Consider the following 20,220-nt stretch of genomic DNA (forward strand, 5'->3'; position numbering starts at 1 on the left):
GGCCAACTGACCTCTTGTCTTGTCCCCAAGCTCATCAAGGCCTGGTCTCCCAGCGTCAGCGTTGCGACACACGTGTGAAGAAGTCGGCACGTTGTGACCTCTCCTGCTCAGTCTGCATGCCACGACGTGTGCAGCCACCTAAGCCTTCGTACCGTCTGTCGCTACAGCAGCAGCCGCACCGAAGCCACCTGTGCTGCCGAAGCCCCCGGCACCTCTGACGGTATCTTCTAGTTGATCTACCACAACTACGTCGGGCATGACAACCCGCTCGACTATCAGCTGGGCGATCCGGTCGCCGATCTTTACAGGGAAGTCTGTCTCTGAGAGATTGGCAAGGATGACACCAACAGGGCCGCGGTAGTCTGCGTCGATGACGCCGGCCATTGTATCGATGCCGTGTTTGAATGCGAGACCGGAGCGAGGGGCTACTCTGCCGTCTGTACAGCAAGTCAATCAGCATCGTGACTCCAGATTGCACATGAACAGTGAGAGTGGGGAGACTGGTTCTGAGAATAGAAACACGTACATGTCCCGTCCGGCACCGAGATCTTGATGTCAGTTTTTACCAGAGCTCTTCCCCGTGCAGGAATCACGGTCTCCTCTGCACTGTACAAGTCATGTCCAGCCGCAAATGCGCTCCCCTTTGTCGGCGCCTTGGCATTTGGGCTCAGCAATTGGATCTGCAATTGTTGTTCGGCCGAGGGTTGTAGTGCTGCCATGTTGTTATGGCTGGGGAGATGTGTAGCCGCCAAGGGTGTCGGTGTTGCGGCGCCCGAGTCTGTTCCTCGTGGTAGGGTGGAGGCGTGGGAGAGAGGTGTGGGGTCGATGACTTTTGTTCGCTTTGGAAGGGGTGATGCGGGCAGAGATGGCGGCTCGTGGACTGGAACGGGAGTTTCTGACATTTTTTTCTCTTAGACGTCAATCTGGGGTTGTTGGGACGGGCGGTGAGGGTGGTGGTGAAAGACGCGTTGGGTGGGGAACAGACGACGCGTTGAGGTGCGCTTTCATTGGCTGGTTGGCGAGGAAGGGACAGCTTCCTTCTGTTCATGTTGCGCACAACTCTGCTTTCCACTGTCCACGTCTCTTCCGTAAGCCACAACCACATACCAACAGTCGAGTCAACCTCTGTCCAACGTCACGATAGGCATCTCGATAAAAGATGGAATACACACAGTGACAGTACCCCAACTCGCACCCCTTCGGAAGCACCTGCGGGCTACCATGCAAGAACGGCCAAGGTTGCTTCGTTAGCCACCAGGATTGCTGCCAGTCAGCGAAAAAGAGTGCTGGTCGCAGTCTGGATGTTGTGCGCCATGAACATGCGCATGGGAGCAGGGCCCCGCTATATTCTCTGCAAGCGAGCAGCGCGTTCTTATGGTACCTTTGCTGCGTGCGTAACGCATTTCAGATGATGTGTTGGCTCTCGTGACCTCACAGCCACTCAGAGGGACTGTGCCTAGGAGAGAGAGGCGGCTTATGTCGATCCCCCGCATTGGACACAACGGCATTGATAAATCCCAGACGTTGTCGTCATGTTAAATTTGGTTATGTGGAGGTGTCTAGGGGCTGGCAGATTTACATATCTTGGGCGAGGAAATGTGCCACTGAGTACACCGTGGTCGAGTGCGAGGACCTCTAATCATAATGACAGGCTAACGGCTTGCGAGTCAGCACTCCGATCCAACATTGTCCGGCGAGGTGTTCGTCAGTCAATCACACGGCGACCCCGTGACTTCGTTGAGCCGCCTTGGCTCCAGAGCTTGAACAGCGATCTCGGGAGCTTGACACGACCTGCGGTGTTGGCTCAAATCCACAATGTCCGCAAACTCTCCTTCATCACGACCGTGCACATCACAAGACCATCTTGTTTTGAGTCTCGTGATCCCTACGAAATTTCCATCTCCATGGGGCGGAATGCCGGATAGAAGCGACTCCGACATTACCAATCCTCCATACAGAGCTACTGGTCAGACACAATCTCCAGACATCTCGGGAGTTACCCTGGCCTCGTTCCAGTCCACATACCCAGCCGTGACCTGGTTCAACCTTGGGACATCAGCGCATTGGATGAACTGCGATTAGTGAGCGGGGTGGATGACAGACTCCGTGCATACAGTGTACGAGATTCTCGCCTCCAAATGCATTGCGTGGCTAATCACCACCGCGTTGCCTGTCCGGCACTGGTTAGTTCGAGAAAATCCTCCCGATAGTTCGACCAAGCGCTGGGTACATCGTTCGAGGCTACCATGGCCGGCTCATATAATTGGTCGAGACGACGCTACCGCAGTCAAGCATGCTTGTTGAGCCTCACGGAGTGCTATGGGAACTAATGTACCCCGTTTACCCTGTCGTTCTTTTGCTACTTTGGCGCGGCCCAGAAGCAAAATCCTGCCACACTACCGTTTCCCCACCTCTCCGATGTGCGCTACGGTACTCACAGACCACTGGCTGGTGTCAGCTCGTCGGCCAATGTTAGCAATACCGAGCACCAAAGCAGCGATATTCCAGAATCCTTCCATGACTATACTGCGTACAGCTCGATACCGTCTGTCCAATCCATCGTGCACGAAAAGGCTTGTCTGAGCTTGGGGAGCCCATCGGTCATTGCAACGGCCAGACACACACCGCAAACGCTTCGTTGAAGAGCGAGGCGTTGCGATGGTTTGACAATCGAGGCAAGACGAACACCAAGCCCATATAATCGTCATAGGCATTGCTCCGCAGTCACGTCTATCAAGCAGTCATGCAGTAGTGAAAGACGGTGGCTGTTTGCACATCAATGCATTATCCCCAGTATGAGGTCAGTGGTTCACGACATACACGGACCCGACTTGACAGATCGCATCTGCTAAACGCAGCGCTACTGGCTTAGTGCCCTATCAGCAGACTGCCCACACGCCACATCTTCGTCCAGCACGCGACTTGCATATCACTGTTGAGTGCGCGTGTCAGTAGACCGGCCGTGTCTGGCACGTACCCTTTAGAAAACTGACATTACTCACCATCGTGTTGCTGGAACACAAGCATGGAATCGCTGAACAATGTAGCGGTAGTTGTATCTCGGCTTCTTGGTTTGTAATTCCGCCTAAAATTGGCTCACGACGTGAACGCTTTGGTGATCACAGGCCTGGGACGTACGAGTGGTCCCCATCTCGTCTGCTCTAGGTTCAACACTACTATGGCTAAGACCACCCGCTAAGCTTCCCCAGCACCTTCGGACCTATTCTTACTAGTTTGCTGGCCAGCCGCGGGACTAGCGCGCTCAATCCATGCGTCCAGTCTCCAGACTAGGCGGCTGCCCATGGAGATGCCCAGGCTCGTGGAAACACTTCCCCAAATGTACTTAAAGATGGTCAGCCCGCCATGAAGTAGTAGACATCCTCATCCGAGTATTCTGTTTCACTCAAGACTCGAGTCTTCCTTCTCCATCGGTATCACATCTCAGACTGTTGCCAACCATGGGTCTGATGTTGCAGAAGCCCCAGGGCGTAGCTGGCTCGACAGCGCCCGCCATCTTGGTCGGCCTGTTTGTTGCTTTTGGTGGCGTTCTATTCGGGTATGCAAGTTCCATCTCTCAGCATATGACTATACTGACTTTCACAGTTATGATACTGGTACCATTGGTGGTATCCTAGGGATGAAGCACTGGCGAGAGCTTTTCAGCACTGGCTTTCGCAACCGTACCGACGGTCTCCCCGATGTCACCGCCGATCAAACCTCGTTGATCGTCTCCATTCTCTCAGCTGGTACCTTCTTCGGTGCTCTGACTGCCGCACCTACTGCCGATCTCCTCGGTCGCCGCTTGGGTCTTGTTGTCAGCAACATCGTCTTCTGTGTCGGTGTCGTCCTTCAGACCATCGCTACCGCTATCCCTATGTTCGTTGCTGGACGGTTCTTCGCTGGTTACGGTGTCGGTATGATTAGTGCCACTATTCCCTTGTACCAATCCGAGACTGCACCGAAGTGGATTCGCGGTACCATCGTTGGTTGCTACCAGCTTGCTATTACCATTGGTCTTTTGCTTGCTGCTATCGTCAACAACGCCACCAAAGATAGGGACGATACTGGCTCATACCGTATTCCCATTGCTGTTCAGTTTGCCTGGGCTATCGTTCTCTTCGTTGGTTGCATCTGGCTTCCCGAAACTCCTCGCTGGTTCATCAAGAAGGGTCACCCAGAGAAGGCTGCCAAGTCTCTTTCCACTCTTCGCCGCCTTGACGTTCATGACCCCGCTCTCGTTGAGGAATTGGCTGAGATTACTGCCAACCATGAATACGAACTGTCTCTTGGCAAGGCCACCTACCTCGACTGCTTCCGCGGTAACCTAGGAAAGCGCCTCTTCACTGGTTGTGCTCTCCAGTCTCTTCAGCAACTCACTGGTGTCAACTTCATCTTCTACTACGGAACATCCTTCTTCCAGAACTCGGGAATCAACAACCCCTTCGTCGTCAGTATGATCACCTCTTGCGTCAACGTTGCCTCTACCTTCCCTGGTCTTTACCTGGTCGAGAAGTGGGGTCGCCGCAACCTTCTCCTTTTCGGTGCCATCGGTATGGCTGTCTGCCAATTCATCGTTGCCATTACCGGTACCGTTGCTGGCGTTGAGAACCAGTCTGCCCAAAAGGCTTTGATCGCATTTGTCTGCATCTACATTTTCTTCTTCGCCTGCTCATGGGGACCCGTTGCCTGGGTCGTCACTGGCGAAATCTTCCCTCTCAAGGTCCGAGCAAAGTCTCTCTCCATGACTACCGCGAGTAATTGGTAAGACCGAATCCTTCTCCACGTGGTATTGAAGTTCATAACTAACGATAATATCCAGGTTGCTCAACTTCGCCATCGGATACGCCACCCCGTACATGGTTAACGACGGTCCCGGTAACGCCAACATGGGTGCTAAGGTCTTCTTCGTTTGGGGCGGATGCTGCTTCATTTGCATCTTCTTCGTTTGGGCCATGATCTACGAGACCAAGGGACTTTCTCTTGAGCAAGTCGACGAGCTCTATGGCAAGTGCTCCCAGGCCTGGAAGTCTCCTGGCTTCGTTCCTTCCATCTCTTTCCAAGATGTTCAGGACATGCACGCCGACAACCGCCGCGCCAGCTTGACCGAGATCGAAGCCGACGCTTCTCGCAAGAGGAGCGCCACCTACAACGAGTACCCTGAAAAGCAAGTGGTATAAATGTCCATTCCACAAGACTTATTGATTTCACGAAGAGTAATGAGAGAGTCCCTACTACCCTTGTAACTACACACCTAGCGTTTTTGAGTTTTGCATCATAGCGCTGCGCACTGTATATATCCATCATCTATGAATTATGATCTTTAACACTTCATCTACGCCCACAAGTGTTTGCCTCGTGCTCTCACTCATTCGCCTTCCAATCCGCTCCCATGTCCCTCTAACGGAAGGATAATCGGTAACACCAGTCTAGATCCCGCCACTTACGCGAGCGTGTCCGGCACTCCCTCCAGACAGCCAGTACCCAATCGCCAAAATCCAATCGGTCATCTCCCGCAACGCCATGGCGTTTCCCCAGATTTACCCCAACTCTAGCGTCGCGGGTAGCGCCATCTAGCGGCTGACCTGGATAAAGCCGCCCGAAAGCTTCATTGGCATTGTGTCAAACAACGTTTGGTCATAGATTCGACCAGTTTTAGTCTCAAGTGGTGAGAAATAGATGTTGTATATGATGGCGGAACTTGGCGCATATTGCTAGTCTTTTAATCATCTCCATACCAGCAACTGTTTGCCTTTCGATCTGCGAACAGTTGTGCCGCTTCACTTTCGCAATGAATACAACATACATACTGTTTTGGGACAATCAGTAATAAATTTTGTGTTCAGCTGCGCGTGTGCTTGCGGAGCCAGTCACCCTGAACTCGACATCATGTGACCTATTACGATGATGCGCATCTGTCCGACTATGCTGTGCTTCCCTAAGAGATGTTTTTTTCCCTCGAAGCGAGAAGTGGCACTGCTCGTGTAGGGCCGACCGGAGGGACATTGTGTCGTTTGTGGTTGCTGATCTGAGATCAAGTGTGAAAAATATGTATAAAAAGTTTAAGCACTGGAGCCCCTTGGCCGAAAGCGCTTGCGGATGATGCAATGACAGTAGTACATACACGCTCCGTAAGCAGACGCGAAAAATCTGCTTGTGTACGCGGCTGTTTTAATTCTGTTAACAACTGGCTATCTGTGAAATCTCAGTCTGTATTCGGAGAGAGGCGGCCAATTATGAAGAGTGGAAAATCAACGCGCAACGCAACGACGCTTTAAATGCAGTCCGGCAAGCATGTTCCAAAGCCTGACAGCGTCACGATTTGAGAGTGATGAAATTTCGTGTCGTCACTTCGACTTTGCACTGCTGCACTGCACAGTCTGAAGGTTGCTTGAGGTCAAAGCATTGACTTGGTACACCAGAGTTTGAGGATCTTCTGCATCTGTCTTGGGTAATGACGCATGCCAAGAGACTAAGCGTCATCTCTGTCTCGGCTTCTCCACCCGAATGTTCGAAACCTTCCAAAGTTTGCAAACGGTGATCTTTCAAACTTCGTCGCGACCTAGCCTTGGTTCATACTTATGATGGACATCTTCAGTTCGCGTTGTGCATGGATTTACCGTGCTTTCATACGCGACGCCACCCTCACATGGCATGCGCACATGCCTCGCAAGACGGACGTCACGCTTCGAGCGGTTTGTTTTTGGTAGATTCACAAAGTCAAGAAGATAAGACTGTAGATGTAATATAACTGACCAGGAGTGTACTCTCTCTATAGGGGCCTACACAGGTGACCACTGCGGAGTTGCAAGCTTGCTCATGTGAGGCCAAACTTTCACTCGCCACGAACAATCCGAACTGCATGCAGATTTGTATCCTCCATTCAACACAAACGCTGGCCAGGTCGGCAATCAACTCATTCACAAACACTGATAACGTCTATGAGAAACAGTGCGCTCGATGCCCTGGATGAGGCAGTGTACGGCTCCACATACAGTTTCGGCGAACGCGCATTACGCTTGGAATTGAAAGCCCACACCCCACAATCCTCCATCGAGATACCATTCATGTGTCGACACAAAAATCACGAACCCATACTGTTGTTTGGAAGAGTCACGAAACCGACATAAAATTCTCTTTACGAACATGGCAGAGAGGAATGTACCACAAAGGTCGTACTAAATTTCGGCATGCGATCCGACGGGGCGAGGCTTTCTTTGCCAGGACGTGAGCCCCTCTGGAATAAGGGGGCTGAGGTGAGCCCCTAGTCGCAAGAGTATAGCAATGCATGTGCTTTAGGAGGTTTCTAAGTAGGTCAAGGAGAAACTCAGATGATAGACCAGGAGCCTTCCGTGCTGATTGGAACATTGATATCTTCTCATCTTCAGATTCCCCGGTTCCCTGGGTTACTGTTAGCAGGGTTGACTTGTTATGACGTTATCCTCGATGATATGTTGATCTCCAATATACCGCTGGCCATATGAAGAATGCCGAGTGCTGAAATCTTGTGGGAATGGCATGACAGGGGTGTATGCCGAAGAGCAGGCCGTTATTCAGCCCGCTGGTAGCCATAGAAGAATTCGTCTTGGAAAATCAAGGAAGAGTCGTCATAACAACGCGACTGGCCTAGATGCCTGGAAAGATTCGAATTGATTCTAATCCCCGACACGTCAACGGGAACTAGGTTAGCGTCGCGCAAACGCCTTCCTTCTTGGATTTTCCACGTGTCCCAGCAGATCGATGATACATGTTCTAGGACTCGCCCCAGATTGACGTCTTCACCGCGAGCCTCGTCCGAGAGTTTTGCAGACTTTGTCGCCGCAGACCCATACCCTTATCGGACCGGTGAGTGCGGGTTTAACGGATGTATAGTGCACGCACCGCTTGAGGCTCAAAAACGTCGTCAAAGTGGGTCTGATACCAACGGCGTAGATCGGCGAAAGAGCAAAACACTAGGATAGTGATACGGCAACCTCATACCGTCTCTTGACATATTACAAATGCTGGAAAACTTCTAGAAATGTGTATAAGTATAAGACAGCTGCGTGGCAGAGAGTGTCTTTGCATCTCATCAAACAATCCTACATCACTCACACACAACACTTCATTCATCCCCTACTCAATAATAATTCCAAACAACCATGTCTTCCTCACCAGACTTCAAGGGATGGGTCGCTCACGACCCCTCCGCCGCCGATGGAAACATGCAATGGGGTGACTACACCCCCAAGAAGTTCGAGTCTACCGACATCGAGATGGAGATCAGCCACTGCGGTGTCTGTGGCTCTGACATTCACACTCTTCGCTCCGGCTGGGGCCCCTCAGACTACCCTCTCGTCGTCGGTCACGAGATCATCGGAAAGATCACCCGTGTAGGAGACGATGTTAAGGACCTCAAGGTCGGTGACCGCGTTGGTGTTGGTGCTCAGAGCGACTGCTGCGAGAGCTGCAGGCCCTGCAAGACTAAGCAGGAGAGCAACTGTAACAACTTTGTCATGACCTACAACGCCAAGTACAAGTCCGGCGACAAGGCCATGGGTGGTTACGCAAAGAACTGGCGTGGACCTGCTTCCTTCGCCATTCCCATTCCTGAGGGTCTGCCTTCAGAGTTCGCCGCTCCTCTCATGTGCGGTGGTGTAACCGTCTACAACCCTCTCGTCTCATACGGTGCCGGTCCAGGCAAGCGCGTTGGTGTTGTCGGTATCGGTGGTCTCGGTCACTTCGCCCTCCTCTTCGCGAAGGCTCTCGGATGCGACGAGGTCGTTGCTATCTCCCGTTCGTCAAGCAAGAAGGCCGATGCTATGGAGCTCGGCGCTGACAAGTTCATCGCGACTGGCGAGGACCCCGAATGGATGAACAAGAACGCTGCCGGTCTGGACATCATCATCTCCACCATTTCTGGCGGTTTCCCTCTCGACCAGTACCTCAACCTCCTCGACGTCAACGGCACTTTTGTCCAGCTTGGTGCTCCTGACGACCCATTGCCCTCTTTCTCTCCCATGGGCCTCATCTTCAAGAACCTGAAGATCGCTGGTAGCTTGATCGGTACCAGGCAACACATTCGCGATATGTTGGAGTTGGCCAAGAAGACCAACTTGAAGGCTTGGGTCCAGGTCAGGCCCATGTCCGAGGCCAACGATGTCATTGTCGACTTTGAAAAGGGCCTTCCCAGGTACCGTTACGTGCTCAAGAACTAGGCGGTTATGAATGAATTAGACGATACCCAGTAGATGTAGATTTTGTAGTATAGACCAATTTAAGTTCTTGCCTTGTCGATCGTTTTGCCTGTACTAAGAGGCTTGTAACGGGGATGTTGTGCTCAGGGCCAGGTTCAACACAGATAACGACGTTTTCTCATTCCCCTTTTCTTCTTCACCATGGCGTCTGTGACCACCTGAGTGCTTACTCTTTTTCGCCTCCCATCTCATCTTCTCGCGCTGTTCTTTTCGTTCTCGTCCTCATTAGGGACGCTTGAGTGTAATCACGGAACACAGAAGCCCCCGCTATGTTGTTATTGCGGCGTGTAATCTTCGGATTCCAAGGAAACGCTCTCCGAGACAAAGGTCTACGCATGCATATGCCAGTGTGTTTCAAATGTATGTCCCATCATTCAGTCGCCTACTTAGCTGCAGCGGAGATCCCCATTTGATGTCAGTGAACCTTGGAATGATTAACAGACACTCAATGTCGAAGGTACCCAGGTGGCACATGCTACATTTTGGAAAGACAGTACATGTTACTGTCGTACGAACGATACCCTCTTAGCCTTGATGGAGATCACTCCGGGTCTTCATGCTAACAGTGAAGCCGCGCCATCCATAGATTTCCCAGCCAATAACCATCAGTAGGGGCTCCAATATTGGCGATAGGCGCTTGTTCTTATAACATGGCCTTCCATACGTCTCCTAGGTATGGTCTGTCTTTGATAATATCATGTACTTTGGAATTGGTACACTCGAGTACATTGTATTCACCCCGGTAGCTATCAGCTCTGAATAGAGCTTTGATCTGAGCGCACCATCGTGGAATTCATGAGAGTACAACTCGATATCTAGGCGATTAGTCACGGTCTACATCAAGGCAATCACGCTTCATACACAGACTGTTTCGGTTCTCTAAGGCACTCGGTCTACATCACCTCGCTAGAAGTTCGTTGTGATTCCAGTCTTGCTCTTGTAAAGTTTCTCCTCCAATTCTTTCCAAACCCTCTCTTGACTCCTTTCTCCCATCGCTCAGCACGAAAGCGCTCGGCTTAGTAATGGGCTGAGTGAAGTGGCATCCGGCCTCTTTTCCGAGACTGACCTTTGAGCCCGTGACGACAGTCTGTCCAGCTATGCTAGTAGTGCCGTTGTTTTAAACTGATATCGACTTTTTTAGCATACCAGATCATTTGACGATGGATGCCAGCCTAGGGAGAAGAAGCCTGGGAGGGGAGGCCGGTCAGAGTGTTTCTTCCGGCACCGATAGTGGCCATATTGTGCAGTAGCCAGGTTGCGCTGACCACTTCTTATCCATGTCTTGTCCTTGCAACTCTATGCGGCGACGAGTTTCAGATAACTGACCCCTGCCGTGAATTTTCCAGCTGTATTCCAGACGCATGTTGTGCAGGGCAATCAAGGGACGTTCCGTTGACGCCTGCAAGCATCAGCACCTAGTTTCAACATCAGTGAGCGCATCCATGTCGCGAAATCACAGTCAACACAAAGCCACGGGGCAGTCAAGATCCATCGACCATAATAACAATGCGACATGATTATCTAGGCAAACTACATGGAGCGCCTGCCGCACTCCACCCCAGATATTCAACTTATGAGCAAATGCCAGCGCCAACTCGCTCATAAGCATACGAACATCCCCTGAAACCAAATTAGTGTACAAATGCTGAGCTTCACTTTCCGGTTTGGTATCCCCCAACGCAACAATAATAGCGTGCAACTGCACAAGCTAAAGAAGTCAAACGCGCAACTCAAACAACCCCCAAACTACCAAGCATCAACGTCGAAACCTTCCTCGGAGAACTCGGTCGCGACAACGGTTCTCCGTGAGAACTGGCGGCCAGCAAGTGCCTTGATAGCCTTTTGTGCAGACTCTGTATCCTTGTACTTGATGTATATCTTGCCAACCCCAAGGTTGACGCGGGCACCAGCGGGACGAGGGATCTTGGTCTCAATGATGGGACCGTACTTGCCGCACTCCTCTTCAATGTCTTCCTTGATTTCTAGATGTTGTTAGTATCCCGCAATGCTTCACGTGCTCTTTTCTAGCTTACCTTCATATTCCTCGTCGTTCAGAAGCTCGTCTGAAGTGACCATGTTCATCAAGCAAATGACACGGCTGTGCTCATGATTCTCAGCCGCGCTAGCTCCTGCCAGCATGGAGATGGCACCAACTCCACCATCAAGACCGGTGGTTTGCTGAAGTCCGACGGTGGCACGTGAAACCTTGAGGTTGCCATCACCAAGCGGGATATCGTTTAGACCTTCGATGACGGCATCGATGACTCCGTTGTCCGCGTACTCACAGAAGGCGATGCCCTAAGATGTGTTAGTGTATGGATCATGTTTGACTGAGATGATGCTTACGCGGTGCTGGTCAGTGCCAGTGTCCTTGACAAGAGTGAAAGCCTTGAGCTTGCCCATAGTTTCTACAAGCTCTCGGATTTGCTCCTCTTCAATGTAGGTAGGAATGTTGACAATGCTCAGTTTGTTCGGGCTATCCTTGACAACAGAGGAAATCTCGTCACCAGGAGGGTATGCATTCTCGTCGGCGGAGGGGGTAATGTAATCCTTGGGGCGGCGGATGGACAGACCCGACCTGTCAGGAGCTCCTCCGTCGTCGCGCATGGAGATTCCATTCATAGCCAAAGCCAGGGTCGCATCTTCGGGTGCCTTGAACTCTAGCGCAGCATACTCCTTGCTGGTGGCAATGTGAGCTGACAAGCACGGGTCGTTACCAGACACGACGTTGAGACCATTGAGCTGGTTGTTGAAGAAGTCCATGATCTCCTGAGACGTGCAGCCCGAGGGCAGGTTGTGGACATAGAGACGCTTCGATTGCTTGGCGGCCGAGGTCGCGAGAGCGGCAGCTGTGGCAGTTCCGGAAGAGGGCGAGATAAAGGCAGCCAGCTTGGACGGGTCCATGGGCGCAGCGCGGGGGGCGCCGGGCAATGGGAACATGCCCGACAGCTTAGCCTGCTCGGCCGTGATGTTTTCGTAACCTGCAGGCTTGATGTCCCACTGCGTCATGCGACGCTGGCGCTTCTGGATGTTTGTGAAGCTGGTAAGATCGGGAGTGGCCTCGCGCGGCTTGTTGTAGGGCGGGGACTCTTCCTTTGCCTGACGCATCCTATCACGTCCGCCGCCGAAGCCTCCATCGCGTCCTCCTCGTCCACCTCTGCGGTCATCGCCGCCAAATCGGTCGCCGCCTCTCTCATTGCGGTCTCCACGTTCCCGGCGGTGGCCACGGTCATCGTCGCGGTCGCGGTCTCCCCGAGGTCGGTCGCGTCTCGAGTACGAGTCGCCCCAGCCACCTCGCTCTCCTCCGCGCTCGGCCCGGTCGTCGCGGCGTTCTCGGCGGGCGTATGTGTCCTCGCGTTCGCGCTCACGGTAGTCGCGGCTGGAAGAATACGTGTCTACCTCGTAGTCCCGGCGGGAGCCTCCGCCGTGGCGAGGGGAGCGTGAACGACGTCGGCGCCTGTCACCACCACGGTCGGCACGGTCGCCGCGGTCGCGATGGTCATCTCTCGAGGACTGTGTGGTCAGCATGTGCCCAGCCGTGTCGCGACGGGTGGGTGCACTCACGTAGTTGCGCGATCCGCTCGGTCGTCCACCGTCTGCTCATGTTAGTCTTGGTTCTGGGAGCTGTACACTAGTCAGTACGTGTACTGATGGACGTCCCTTACCTCTGGAATAGCTATCGCCGTTCATGGCGAGCTGCTGTGGATGCTGCTACAAGTTCTCGCGCTGTGGGTAGACTTCAGCCGCGTAAGATTCTGCTGCTGCTGCTGCTGTTGCTGCTGAAGGTGAGATGGCGAGACAAGCTGCAATTAGCAGATGTGAATCAAGAAACGACCGATGAATCAGCCACGTGCAATTGTCCAGACTCTGGGACGCGATGCTTCTGCGCGGTGATTGCAGTCGCCGTCGCGGAAAACGTGTGAGAGAAAGTCGGGGCTGCCTTAGCGTGTCCTTGGCGTGACCACCACCCCTGTCACTACAGCCTAGGCCGGGCCGGGCCATTTGGTACATTCACTGCTGCTCGTGTGCGCTTCTGCATGTACCATTCCGCTTCTGCTCCCGACAATGGCTTTGCGCGCAGCCGAATGGCACAAGCTGCCTACAAGCCTCACGGAGCTATGCATCAACACCACGCTGCGATGTGGGCAGTCATTCAGGTACCTCGCGTCTTGGCCCCCTTGCACTCGCGAGTCGCAACACCTTCTAACGTGCCCTCACAGATGGCGCAAGTCGGCCGACGATGTCTGGTCAATGGCCCTCCACGGTCGCATACTCTCCCTCCGCCAAGACGCTCACCATCTGCACTACCGCGCGACCTACCCGTCTGTTACGACCCCTCTCCCTACTCCGCCCCCGTCCAATGCGCCTTCAGTCGCGCCCGAGCATGACGACACGCTTGCTCTCGTCAAACACTACTTCAACCTCGCGCCCAACCTGGGCCACTTGTACGAACAATGGGCAGCGTCCGACGCAAACTTCAAGAAGCGCGCTCCCAAGTTCACTGGCATAAGAATATTGCGCCAGGATGCCTGGGAGGCCCTGATTGGTTTCATATGCAGCAGCAACAACAACATCAGTCGCATATCTGGCATGGTTCACAACCTGTGCTTGCACTACGGACCGCTCATAGGAAGCATCGACGGCATACCCTACCACGATTTCCCCACGCCCCACGCCCTCTCAGGTCCCAACGTCGAAGCCCATCTCATCAAGCTTGGTTTCGGTTACCGGGCAAAGTACATAGCCAAGACTGCACGCCTAGTATCACAAGAAAAGGGCTTGACATGGTTGGACAATCTGAGTAATCCCGAGTGTCCACAATTTGGCGTCGAGGAGAAGCCGGCTGGAGACATGCTTGAGGGTGGTCGTGACGGTTACCGCCAAGCACACCAAGAGCTTCTCGCCCTTCACGGTGTCGGGCCAAAGGTCGCAGACTGCGTGTGTCTCTTTGGGCTCGGCTGGTCCGAGTCTGTACCTGTCGACACACATGTCTGGCAGATTGCCCAACGCGACTACAGGTTCGGCAAGGGCAAGCACAGTAGCCTGACTGCGGCTACATACGCTGCCATTGGAAACTTGTTTCGAAAACTATGGGGGAAAGAAGCAGGCTGGGCTCACTCTGTTCTCTTCACGGCCGACCTCAAGGCTTTCTCAGACAGGACTATCGCAAAGGTAGAGATCAAAGAAGAGGAAATTACGATAAAAAAGGAGGACCAGGACACGCTTCTGGAACAAACTGTCGCAAAAGTGTCCACCAAACGAAAGCGCGTCAAGAAAGAGCCAGAGAAAGCCCTTCCTGCTGTCCAAGTAAAGCAAGAGACGACGACGATACGTAGGAGCAAGCGACAACGAGCTTAGATCAGTCCCTGATACTAAATACCATCACACACCATGACTCTTTTGCTCATTGTCTACGTGTGACCTCTTCCTCACCCCACCCCCCGCTGCGACTGGGCGCATGTCGGATATGGGCAAAAAGAATCTCGTTTGCTACCCACGACAGGAGTAAAAAGACAAAAACATACAACAGCGGGGATTCGCTAGTGGTCACCCACCTAACTACTAATCCGCCGGTACACTGCTTGTATATGGCTGAGCGGACGGGAAGCCTAATTTTCAGTGTCCTATGATCGTATGTGGAAGGAATCTTGTCAATGACCTTTATATACCAAAGTCTAGTCAAGAGAACATATAGACAACTATCTCAATCACTTTTCACAAGCAAAAAACGCTGAGCAAATATCTCGATTGAAGCTCGGGCTACCCTTGGGCATCGATGCAGACCTTGCTAGGTGCAGGAGGGGACCCACATCACACCGGCACCTACGCAGCAACGACCATAACCGTACCTGTATACTGTTATCGAAGGATCAATACTACAGGATCGAGACGTCCTTACACAAGACGATGGTGAAACCAATTGAAGATACGTCCCTGATCCCAGACTGGCTGCTTGCACTAAAATCGCCAGCTGCGTGTAACCACATGGTGGGAATAACGGAAACGCTGGGCCAGTCTCAAGAAGAATTGCAGAAAATGCACATGCTTGAGTTCTTAGTGATGACTAACAAGGAACAGCTTCTCATATGAACTCAAATCAAATCTCATTTCCTCTGCTCCTTCATATACTCTCTCAATACGCTTGCCGAACAAAGCACTGTCGCAGGTAGTTTGAGAGACCACCCGATTGGTATGACCGTCTTGCTTTAGCGGCAAAACCAAGCACCAGGGCTGTCATATAGTCGAGGTTCTACATTAGTGAATACTTAGAAACCATAGTTGATCTATGCGCCTACCACCACATCTCATCGAAACGGTAATAGCCTAAGTGACGCACCCACTGCCAACTCTACTCTTCCTGTGATTTCCAAGTCAGTGTCTCATACTGATTGATCTGTCGTCTTTGACTTTTCCGGTCCGTAAACATCTCCTTTAGCATCTTCAACTATCCTACACTAGTGTTGTTTGAATTGCCGTGCTGGAACACCTGCTTCGAAAATCTCATCGAGCTCTTCCAATGACCGCGTTTTTGTCTCAGGAAGAAAGAAGTAGAACCATATAACGCATAGAAAGTTCGAAGCTGCCCAAATGTAAGTATACTGCGGGCCCTACAAACACATTAGGTACTACTTGCATCTTTAGGAGTGATTGTACTAACCCAGTCGAGATCTTCAGGATTGATAAAGTAGGGTGAGCAGAAGCCGACCAGCCAAGCAAGAAAGTATCCCAGCGCATTCGCACTTCCTACCGTCCAAGCGCGAAGTCGCGAACTAACAAGTTCCGTTGCTAAAGGACTGGTCGCAACACCCACTCCAGCATTATAGCAAAACATGAATAGCGCCGTGAAAGCTACCAACACGTTCCCGGTCTCTGTTGAGTTGGGTTTCGCGCTACTCGCAATTCCACAAGCGAGCTCACACAGACCGCAAGTCACGGCCCCGACGATCATGACCGTTCTCCTGCCGAACAGCTTGTTCATGGAGAACAGGCCTAGATGTACACCAATAAACCCAATACAGGAGTTCATAATAGTGTATTCAAAGGCTTTCGTGATGCCAGCGATAGTGAAGAAGTACGTTTGATATCCAATGAAGAACCAAACTCCACTAGCTGATTGGCTTGCGATCGTACCCCAACAAAGTAATGTACGTCTTAAGTCTTTTCCGCGAAAGAGATCCAGGAATCCCGAACTCTGGCTCAGTCTACGCTCTTCCGCTACGCCGCGGATCATCTCCGCCCACTCTAGTTCCAACTTGTCGCCATGATCGAAACGAAGGCGCTCCAAGGATCGCCGCGCTGCGTCGTGCTGGTCGTGGTGCAAGAGCCATCGTGGGCTCTCGGGGACGAAGAAAAGAGATGTGCTGAGCAGAACCGGAACGATAAACATGCAGGCGAGAGGGATCTGATATGCGAGTTTGGAAAGATAGCGTGATGTGTAGTTGTCGATTACCGAGCCGATGATGCTCCCGAGATTCACGTAGAATGAGAAGAGCCCGACCATGATTCTGGCTATTGTTAGTGCCTAAGTAAGAGAAGATGTGTGCAAGAGACACACTCCCTGAGATGCGCGGGCGCCGCTTCACTACAATACACTGTCGAAAATACGACGAAGAAGCCATTGGAGAAGCCTAGGAACAGACGACCAACGTATAGACCTGCTTTGGATGTCGAACCGATTTGTAGCGATACGGCTCCTAAACAGATTATGCATGCAAGCCATAGCGCTTTCTTCCGACCGAAGTATGTACCAAAGACACCAGCGGCGATGGCGGATAAGCACGATCCGAGATTTAGCAGGGAGGTCATGAGTTGTTGTACGGTTGACTGTCCAGCGCGTCAGTTATGTCCACGTAGCGTATTGATTGTACCTGCGTCGATGCCATAGCCCAGTGGGCTCGCCGGTTCCTCGTATCCAAACACCATCAAGAACCCAGGCATAGCTTGAAGGCCACCAACCGCAGCGGTATCGATTCCATACTGCATACTGGCTATCGCGACAGCCGAGCATATAAGCAAGCATTTTCTATTAGCCCACAATGATGTCTCCTGGAGCTTTGCCATCGTGATCCATACAGTGAAAGATAGCTACCTACTGATGAGGAGACACAACTGGAGGCTTAGACAACAGGAGATGACCAGGCCAGATCGTCTAGGAAGTCTCTGCAAGCCGTTTGAGTTGGCGCCGTGGGGCAATGAGGAGAAGTTCATGTCTACTCCGCACGGGCAGGGGTGTTATGCGGAGATGTATGGAGATGCTCGGCGCCTTGCCGTATAAAGCAGTGATCAACCCAGCGTATTGGGGGACTCCAAGGGTGTTTCTACATGATCTGGCCTTGATCTTCGCGCATTGCATGTGGCCCTTTCATTGTATAGGTAGTTTTTGTACTCTAGTCCAATTATTGCAATCCAGCCCAACATTACTGATAGAAGGTGCTGAAGGTGTACTTGGTCTCACGCTCAAACTTGGCCAAGTCTTTTAGTGCCTGCTCGCCCTCTCGGAGAATGGTTTGCCTGATTTCCTCATGTCTCGGTGCAAACCTAACTTGGAACGGCTGAGGCTTCCAGTTGGATCCACTACTGTTAAATATCAGCAAGCCTCGATAGGTCGATCTGTAAGTATAACCTACGAGTAGTTGAAGATGTCGACGGGCAAATCTTCCCCAGTATTCTCGTCCACTTCTGGTTCCACTTTGTATGCCCACACCAATCGTGCGACACTGAGATGTGTTCCTTGCTCTGCTAGTGCTTGACCAGCACAACTTCTCCTTCCCCACCCAAATGTCATATATCCTTTCTCTCCAGGAAATGGTCTTTGATCGTCCGTGTTCAAAAACCTTCGTGGGTTGAAGCGATCAGGATCAGGAAAATCGCGCTCGTTGTGATGTATCGCCCAAACATTACCTTGCATCCAGGTTCCCTTCGGTATGTAATAGCCATCCCGATAGTCATCTTGGACAGGGGCATGGGCAGTCCCTCCTATTATCGCAACGGATCGCCAGCGGAAGATTTCTTTGGTGAATGCGCGGAGGTATGGGAGGTCGTCATCTAGGGTTGGACTTCGTGCTCGACCCACGACACGATCGAGTTCATCCCACGCAGGGCCGAGGGTCTCGGGAAATGCACGCATAGCTAGCACAGCCGTGACAAGGGTGCTACTCGAAGTGTCTGCTCCGGCACCAAGCAGGTTGGCGGCGAGATTGGAGATCTCGAGCGGATGAAGATTGCACTGAGGTGCTTCACGAAACAAGTACTTCGCGTAGTTTTCGCCAAGACTTTGGTTGGCCTCTTCTGCTAAAGCAGAGAAGAAGTCGTGGCGGCCAAACTTAGGCTTTGCGGAACGTCGTGTGCCACGCTTCCAAGGGGCAATACGGTCAGGGAACTTTGCGAGCCCTTTGGCTGTCAGCGCCGGATATGCTGCGAGCCTCCAACACTTACATGGGAAAGTCTCCATTAGGCGCGGGAAGTCTTTGGCGACGACTGCCATCTGAGCAGAGTTTTGCATCTGAGCAATCACTTCAGTAATCAACGGATCTTGGCAGTCTGCAATCCGACGCCCGAAGCCAATAATCGACACAACGCTTGTAGCATATCGTTCGAAGTGTGACACAAATTTATCTGGTGTATTGAGCAAATCTTTCACGACCACCTTGTTCTCGTTGTCTTGGAGGCTGCGATAATTTTGTACCTTGAGTATGTCAACAGGAAGTGCACCATACCGCAGCTTGAACTCACTCGCTGAATTCCAATACCCTGATGTGTAAGCTTCCGAAGGTCGCGAAATCGCTCGCGCTGCTCTCTCGTGTATGTGTATTTGTGTAGTAAATTGTATTGCCCACCCATTAACTCGGCGAACATCAGCATGCGCGGCCGAGAGTTGTAGATGTTGGCTCGCTTTACGAGAATCTCGTCTGCAGCCCACGCATCGTTGATCCAGATTGTTGGTCTCCTACAATGTGTTACTGACTTCCTACAATAAGACCGTTACATGCAGACTGACCGCCCAATCCAGAACGTGATGAGCGGAGAGTTGTAATCCTTGGAAAGCTGCTCCATAAGAAACCAAGGTTTCTCCTCTGGTAGACTAAATGTGTTTCCAACGATGGGCCACGGCAATGGTCCCGGTGGCTGTCATTGTATTAGCAGTATGTTCTAGAGGCATGAGCATAGCGAGAAGCGCGCGGTTACCATGCGCCATCTCAGATACAGCATACGACTGTAGTCCAAGATGAGAGCAATCCACCCGAAAGTGATTAGACAAACAGCCCACATAGCCATAGTCCCCAAGGACGACCACTCTATTGCTCTAAAAGACTCCATAGTGGTGGCATGAATGGAAGTGCTTGGTGTATATCCCTCCGGTGGCAGTGACAAGACGTAGAATCATGTGTTAACGCGGAGTTATCCTTTCTATCCGGGACTCCGGGACCGTCCTCGACGGGCGTATTGTCATCCCCACATTACACCAAGGTGGGGCAGCCTAATGTGGTTATCTGACCGCAGATCGGACCCTCAAAGTGCATGCGCAAGTCTTGTGTTTGTGTAAGACGCTGTCAAGGCTATCCATTTGTTCGTGAAACCTGAACGTCGTATTTACTAAGAAGGAAAAGGCGATGGCTGCAAAAGAGATGCGGCTTGTCAGGTGCAGCCTTCGGAAAAGAGTCGGCCCAGTATTTGGCGGATAGGAACAACGATGAACGCAACATCTTTGGGAATCTGAGGAGAAGCGAAGGGTACCTGCAGGTTCCTAGTTGTCGTAAAACAGCATTCGGCCCTCAACCGTGCTCAAGGCGGACACTGTGGAAGACGCGTACAGGCTTAGGGTGCACTGATGGCGTTCGGCACAAAGAGTTGTCAGTCCAATAGTCTCGCTCGCTGAGGAATGAAGAACAGTATCCGATTATCGATCTGTCAGGTTCTAAAGTTTCAGACAGTCTTGTTGGGGAGTTGTTCAAAGCAACGATGCTGAGATTTCGCGGTGTCGAAGATG

At 52.0% G+C, this 20,220-nt stretch overlaps 6 protein-coding genes across 6 annotated transcripts; 3 read left to right on the forward strand and 3 right to left on the reverse strand.

Moving 5' to 3' along the window:
• Positions 1-55: 55 nt before the first annotated feature.
• ACET3X_007061 (uncharacterized protein) lies at positions 56-719 on the reverse strand (the record flags this gene model as incomplete). The annotated part of the gene is made up of 3 exons (XM_069453259.1): positions 56-112; positions 430-437; positions 527-719. 3 exons carry the CDS (start codon positions 717-719, stop codon positions 56-58), a joined length of 258 nt encoding a protein of 85 aa, XP_069305829.1.
• A 2,739-nt stretch (positions 720-3,458) lies between these two features.
• ACET3X_007062 (uncharacterized protein) lies at positions 3,459-5,177 on the forward strand (the record flags this gene model as incomplete). Its single annotated transcript, XM_069453260.1, has 3 exons — positions 3,459-3,556; positions 3,604-4,761; positions 4,820-5,177. 3 exons carry the CDS (start codon positions 3,459-3,461, stop codon positions 5,175-5,177), a joined length of 1,614 nt encoding a protein of 537 aa, XP_069305830.1.
• A 2,845-nt stretch (positions 5,178-8,022) lies between these two features.
• Positions 8,023-9,256, forward strand: ACET3X_007063 (uncharacterized protein). The gene has a single exon (XM_069453261.1). The coding sequence runs from the start codon at positions 8,139-8,141 to the stop codon at positions 9,192-9,194; it is 1,056 nt and encodes a 351-aa protein (XP_069305831.1). The 5' UTR covers positions 8,023-8,138; the 3' UTR covers positions 9,195-9,256.
• Positions 9,257-10,725: 1,469 nt separating this feature from the next.
• Positions 10,726-13,112, reverse strand: ACET3X_007064 (uncharacterized protein). Its single transcript, XM_069453262.1, has 3 exons — positions 11,580-13,112; positions 11,267-11,531; positions 10,726-11,215 (listed from the first exon to the last, which is right to left on the reverse strand). The coding sequence occupies exons 1-3, from the start codon at positions 12,759-12,761 to the stop codon at positions 10,980-10,982; spliced, it is 1,683 nt and encodes a 560-aa protein (XP_069305832.1). The 5' UTR covers positions 12,762-13,112; the 3' UTR covers positions 10,726-10,979.
• Positions 13,113-13,263: 151 nt separating this feature from the next.
• On the forward strand, positions 13,264-14,609 carry ACET3X_007065 (uncharacterized protein). Its single transcript, XM_069453263.1, has 2 exons — positions 13,264-13,390; positions 13,454-14,609. The coding sequence occupies exons 1-2, from the start codon at positions 13,299-13,301 to the stop codon at positions 14,589-14,591; spliced, it is 1,230 nt and encodes a 409-aa protein (XP_069305833.1). The 5' UTR covers positions 13,264-13,298; the 3' UTR covers positions 14,592-14,609.
• Positions 14,610-14,685: 76 nt separating this feature from the next.
• On the reverse strand, positions 14,686-20,177 carry ACET3X_007066 (uncharacterized protein). The gene is made up of 7 exons (XM_069453266.1): positions 19,231-20,177; positions 18,966-19,179; positions 18,669-18,918; positions 17,861-18,623; positions 16,789-17,810; positions 15,892-16,738; positions 14,686-15,841 (listed from the first exon to the last, which is right to left on the reverse strand). The coding sequence occupies exons 1-5, from the start codon at positions 19,284-19,286 to the stop codon at positions 17,651-17,653; spliced, it is 1,443 nt and encodes a 480-aa protein (XP_069305834.1). The 5' UTR covers positions 19,287-20,177; the 3' UTR covers positions 14,686-15,841; positions 15,892-16,738; positions 16,789-17,650.
• Between the last annotated feature and the right edge of the window lie 43 nt (positions 20,178-20,220).

Source organism: Alternaria dauci, chromosome 6 (assembly GCF_042100115.1).
Source record: "Alternaria dauci strain A2016 chromosome 6, whole genome shotgun sequence".
Classification (NCBI taxonomy): domain Eukaryota; kingdom Fungi; phylum Ascomycota; class Dothideomycetes; order Pleosporales; family Pleosporaceae; genus Alternaria; species Alternaria dauci.

Bases quoted from the DNA above. Each gene is read 5' to 3' on its own strand.
- ACET3X_007063 (XM_069453261.1), top strand. From the start codon at position 8,139: ATGTCTTCCTCACCAGACTTCAAGGGATGGGTCGCTCACGACCCCTCC.
- ACET3X_007064 (XM_069453262.1), bottom strand. From the start codon at position 12,761: ATGCTGACCACACAGTCCTCGAGAGATGACCATCGCGACCGCGGCGAC. The intron at 11,532-11,579 runs GTAAGCATCATC...AACACATCTTAG, and splicing joins CTGGCACTGACCAGCACCGC to GGCATCGCCTTCTGTGAGTA. The intron at 11,216-11,266 runs GTAAGCTAGAAA...AACAACATCTAG, and splicing joins GAACGACGAGGAATATGAAG to AAATCAAGGAAGACATTGAA.
- ACET3X_007065 (XM_069453263.1), top strand. From the start codon at position 13,299: ATGGCTTTGCGCGCAGCCGAATGGCACAAGCTGCCTACAAGCCTCACG. The intron at 13,391-13,453 runs GTACCTCGCGTC...GTGCCCTCACAG, and splicing joins CGATGTGGGCAGTCATTCAG to ATGGCGCAAGTCGGCCGACG.
- ACET3X_007066 (XM_069453266.1), bottom strand. From the start codon at position 19,286: ATGGAGCAGCTTTCCAAGGATTACAACTCTCCGCTCATCACGTTCTGG. The intron at 19,180-19,230 runs GTCAGTCTGCAT...AACACATTGTAG, and splicing joins ATCACGTTCTGGATTGGGCG to GAGACCAACAATCTGGATCA. The intron at 17,811-17,860 runs GTAGGTTATACT...GATATTTAACAG, and splicing joins GTCGACATCTTCAACTACTC to TAGTGGATCCAACTGGAAGC.